The sequence below is a fragment of the Puntigrus tetrazona genome, chromosome 20, assembly GCF_018831695.1.
Source record: "Puntigrus tetrazona isolate hp1 chromosome 20, ASM1883169v1, whole genome shotgun sequence".
In the NCBI taxonomy this organism is placed as follows: domain Eukaryota; kingdom Metazoa; phylum Chordata; class Actinopteri; order Cypriniformes; family Cyprinidae; genus Puntigrus; species Puntigrus tetrazona.
The window spans coordinates 15,517,543-15,522,830 of record NC_056718.1 but is presented as its reverse complement, the minus strand read 5'-3'; the positions used below and the strand labels follow the sequence as shown (position 1 = coordinate 15,522,830).

Here is a 5,288-nt window from a genome sequence, read left to right as displayed (position 1 = left end):
AAAAGTAAGTGGGACAGGGTATAATCAACACCGGCACTGACATCGCATTGTCAAAATGTGAATCACTGAATAAAGTCTGCGTGGATGATGAGAAGTGTGCAAGTGCCTCAAGCATATTCTTCTAGTTTATTCAAATGCAGTGTGCAAATTGGGGAGGAAAAAATCTTAATCGAGGGAGGACCATTTTGTTTATAGCTTTAAAAGAATAAAATAAAATGAATTTAGTACTTTTCCCCCCGAAGTCTTATTCGTGAAATTTTGTCATCTTAAAAACCTGATTTAGGTTTTCAGGTTATTATTACCGTTCTATCCTAGTTGCTCTGGTTATAATTATTAACAGGTATTTGTATAAGTAACGCTCAAGTGGTTGGAGCATGACAAGGACGTGTTCCGATCTTTTAAATATAGATACACTAAATGTTTATCCTCTCACTTTATCTCTGTCCCCTGGTGTGTCGCACTGAACGAACCCAGTGTTCATTCAATATGCCTGTCTCGCACACGTAATGAAAATCCCTCCCACAGGCGTGCACACGAATGCAATCTAGGGCTGTGTACGGAGGCAGGGTGGCAACAAGACATGTCCGAATCCAGTGTCTGCATAGCATGCTATCTAGTAAGATGCCTTCATCTGATTAGTTTTTGACAGCAAACAGATGTATCATTATATATCACAATCCTGTATGTGAAAGCAAAAAATGACAAAAACATTGTATGGAGCATTCAGTTCATTTATAAAAGCATTTATAAATGTTTTATTTTTTTTATTCATAACTCAATTTGAACTGAGCATTGTTTTCACTTATTTGTTTCGTTATTTATACGGTTGGCTTGAATTTGTTTAGATTTAGTAAATATGCGCATGGCTGTCTGTTGTCCTAAAAGGCAGCGTTTTTGGTTATGAAGGCACCATTTAAATCACTGCCCAGGCAAGGTCTGGTTGGACGCGAAGGGTTAATTTTTAGGCTTGTGGGCGGGGCCGCGGCACGCTATTGGATAATTATTCGTGACGCAATCGATATGAGAAACCTAGGAACTAGTTAAGAAGGCAGTCGGTAACTTTGAAAAGAGGTTTGTCTTAGAGTGCGGCAGCTGCGAGTCTATCAAGGGAGAAAAGTATCTTTGACCATGGTGCAACAGACGGAGCACAGCGAGACGGAGAGCAGCATGTCGCGAGAGACCACAGACACCGAGGAGAACGAACTGATGGCGTGCAGCCCGGTGCCACCGAAACCGGACTGGTGCAAGACAGCCACCGGCCACATTAAACGACCCATGAATGCCTTTATGGTGTGGTCCAAGATCGAGAGGAGAAAAATCATGGAACAGTCACCGGACATGCACAATGCCGAGATCTCCAAAAGACTGGGGAAGCGGTGGAAAATGCTGAAGGACAGCGAAAAGATTCCCTTTATCCGCGAAGCCGAGCGGCTCCGGCTCCAACACATGGCTGACTACCCAGACTACAAATACAGACCGAAGAAAAAACCAAAGCTCGACACAAGTTCTTCGAAACCAGCGGTGCAGTCGCCGGAGAAGATCGGCAAAAGTGTCAAAGCTGCAGGGAAGAAGTGCGCGAAACTCAAGCCGAGCAAACCGGGAAACATTACCGCCAGAGCGTCTTCGCAAGACTGCAGGTTCAACTATGTTTTCACAAACTTAAAAGTGACCAAGTCTATCAAAAGGGAACTTACTGACGACGAAGATGACGACGACGACGACGACGACGAGGAGGACGACTACGAGGAAGAGGAGCACGTCAGGCTGCACAACGTCCCCGCGAGCCCCACGCTGAGCTCCGCCGCGGAGTCCGAGGGCGCCAGCATGTACGAGGAGTCCAGGCACGCGAGCGCGGTTCCCGGCAGCAGACTGTTTTACAACTTCAAGAACATTACCAAGCAGAGCGCAGCTTACCCTGCCTCGGTGTCACCAGCATCCTCTTTCAGGTCCGTCTCTTCTTCGTCCAGCAGCTCCAGCGAGGACTCCGATGACTTGCTGGTAGACTTCAGTTTGAACTTAGCGGCGGGCTCTCACTCGACGGACTTGGGCAACACTTCAGGAAACCTTTGTCTCTCTCTGGTGGATAAAGATTTGGACTCTTTCAGCGAGGGCAGCCTCGGTTCTCACTTCGAGTTCCCGGACTATTGCACCCCCGAGCTCAGTGAGATGATTGCGGGAGACTGGCTGGAGGCGAACTTTTCAGACCTGGTTTTCACTTACTAACTGACGAACTCCTCCAGAACCAAGGAGGCATCTCGCATCTTCAGGTTATTTTTTGACTCTGCCTCCGTGGATGTCCCGGTTAAGACGGCGGAACCTGCGTTACGAGATTTGTAACGTAGAAAAAAAAAGTGACATGGTCAACATTGACAGTGCTGTGTGTGTATGGCAAGCGCTTTTAACATGTATTCCTTAAAACTACATAGCTTCTACTTTTATCTGACAAGCAGTTTTTTTTTATCCTTGTAAGCCATTAGTTGGTGTTTTTTGTTTTAGTTTTGTTTTTTTCAGTTCACTGTGAATTTTATGTCTTTGCTGCTAGTCACTATGCCAGTAGTAAAAAGAAACCGTTCCATTTCAAAAGGTACTAGTGTAGGATAATGACTAGGAGGAATGATGTGCATATAAATGATTGATTACTAGTGAAACTGAGATGCTAACCACTATTAACTCACTTACTAGTAATTAAAATAAGTGCTAGTCACATGAAAATAGATTCCAGTTAGTTTAAGGCAATAAATGTTAAAGTAGCTTGCCATAGTGTGTGGTTATTCTGTGGGGTTGCAGTGAAACTGCTTAAACTATGGTGGAGCGCAAAATGTAAAATCTGAACTATGCATTCCCATCCCACCCATATCTCTACAGGGAGCTGGTAAACGGTTGCTGGACCGAATGGAGGCAGTTCTGAAACACTGTTCAGGATGGAACTTTTTCTGAGGTCTTATGTAATTTCTTTACGCCACAAATGTTTCTTTTTTTTGTGTGTAACCGGTTCCGTTTCCCTCCAAGTACGGGAATATTTAAGCAGATAACCACTCTAGAACACACAGGTATGGCAGGAAGCATTTTGATACATGACCAACATACCTCATCTTTTTAAAAAAAAAAAGTAAAATATTTTCTGGCATATTTTTGTACAGTTAAAGGGAATGTTCTTACTGTGCTTTAAGTGAGGTTTCTTCAGGCACTTCAACCCGGTTTCATTTGTAAAAGCATGCAAGAATTAAACTGAGAAGTCGACTTGCATTTAAATGCCTGGTTATTATTTTACTCGAGGCAAATGTACAGCTGTAGATCTGAAGCGTTTCTATAGGGAAGTGTACAATGGAATTGGGGGAACACATGAGCCTCATTTCTGGTACTAGATTGAAGATTGTATATGTTCTGTAATATAGTAAAGCTAGGAGTTTATGTATATCTGTGTGAATGGGTCCCAAATAGCAGGTGTAAAACTGGATTTTGTTTTGCTTTTTTATTTTTATCATAATGGCACATTTGTTTTTCATTATTTTGTGCAATATACTCTCAAAATGGACCATCTGCGTTTTGTAGCAAAGGAAATGAGTTACATGTCGTCATGCTGAAGTCTGTATCTGACACAAATAAATCAGCTGGAACTGATAAGAAAATGTATGTCTGGTTAATGGCATGTGTGCGTGTGAGTCTGAGTGATCAAAGCAAGAATATTTGTGATCTTGCCATTGGGCTCCTTCAGAAAGGTTGGTGTTTCCAGATGCAAGCAAACATTTTCCCACCCCACCTTTCAAACTGAGTAATGCATTTATTTTTTTTCCCCCCTTTTCCTTCTCCACTGGACCGAGAAAAAAATCTGCTCCTTTAAGAAATCAAATCTCGCGCTGCCGGATGAGGCTCATTTTGATTGGTGTAACCATGACCTCCCCCTCCCCCAAGCTTCCAAAAGGGCTCTTCCCCTCTTTTTTTTTTTCTTTCTACTGAACCGCATTCATTCAAGCCTCTCACTCTCTAGACTAACTGCCCAGCCTGGTAAGAACTCGGCTTTGCAAGCGCATTAAAAAGTTGCAATCATTTACACAGTATTTTTCACGAGCTGCATTTTGTACTGATATAGCGCAAAACCCGTTTTCAGAACTAATTTCAAAGAGTATTCAAATGGAGAGCCTCCTACTTGGCTATATAACAGGCCTGTTCCAGCACTGCATGCTATTAATGATTGTGTCATTGCAATCTGGCTTTGTATGATGCAACATTACCTCAGCTTTTATTTTAGTGAGTGGCGCAGGATCTACTAATAGGCTGGAGGAACTGTCATGCTTCTGGCAACTCGCTATCTATTTCTGCATAACTCATGAGTTGTGCCACCCGGCCTGAACTGATGGTATGTGGGTTGCAATATTAGTTTACATTCAAGGTAGTGATCGAATCATTATGTCACTGTTAGCATGTAAAGAAAACTGTCAGCTCTTAAAAAAACAGGCTTTTCAGCATTTGCATGTCTGTTATCCTATAAATAATATATGTGCATGCTTATATTTTTCAGTTTGTCACATAAGTTCTTGACTTTTGTTTTACTTTAACATCAGGTCTAAGCAGTTATTCCTTCTTTATGCTCATAATTGAATGTAATGATTTATACTTGGATTATTATCTCTGGAAAGGGATCTTATGGAAGCAATTGTGAGTCTCGGTACACTGAGAGGAGGGAACAAGCTTGTGGTACTCTATAGCGCTTATTTGGCCCATATGTTAATCTACAGGAGGAAAGTCATTCACGAGACGGCTGCCAAGATACATGGGTTTGATTATACATTCTCATGTTCTGTTCAGGGGGGTGTGTTACCATTTTGACCTAAAAACACTTTACTTCTCCTCCTTTCTCTATGTCTACCAGGCCCATCGACTTTATAAGAGCTCTCTTTGAGGCTTCTGTTCCGATTCAACATTAAATAAGAAGGTACACACATCTATGTTGTTCACCCGTTATCAATGTTTATGAAAATTGGCTCAGATACTCAGTTTTCCTTTTTCCGCTAATATATTTTCAACCTTGCAGTTTGGCTACGTGTCTTTTCTCACCGTTGGTCAGGAAATGCTGTCAACGGGGCAAATATGAAAGTTTTCCGACATCTGGCCTGTTGCTTGATTCAAACAGGAAGATTAATCATGACATGGAAGTTTTGATAGAAACGTCTGTGTGCCACGTATAATACCAATCTTTGCGAAAAATCTCACGCAAAATGTCTTCGTTCAATCACAGATGGAGTTCTCAACCTTTTGCTCAATCTTATCTATTAAGGAACAGAAAATGA

The 5,288-nt window shown here is 42.1% G+C and overlaps 1 protein-coding gene across 1 annotated transcript; it reads left to right on the top strand.

Moving 5' to 3' along the window:
- Positions 1–1,047: 1,047 nt before the first annotated feature.
- Positions 1,048–3,621, top strand: sox11b (SRY-box transcription factor 11b). Its single transcript, XM_043220182.1, has one exon. The coding sequence runs from the start codon at positions 1,129–1,131 to the stop codon at positions 2,221–2,223; it is 1,095 nt and encodes a 364-aa protein (XP_043076117.1). The 5' UTR covers positions 1,048–1,128; the 3' UTR covers positions 2,224–3,621.
- Positions 3,622–5,288: the final 1,667 nt, after the last annotated feature.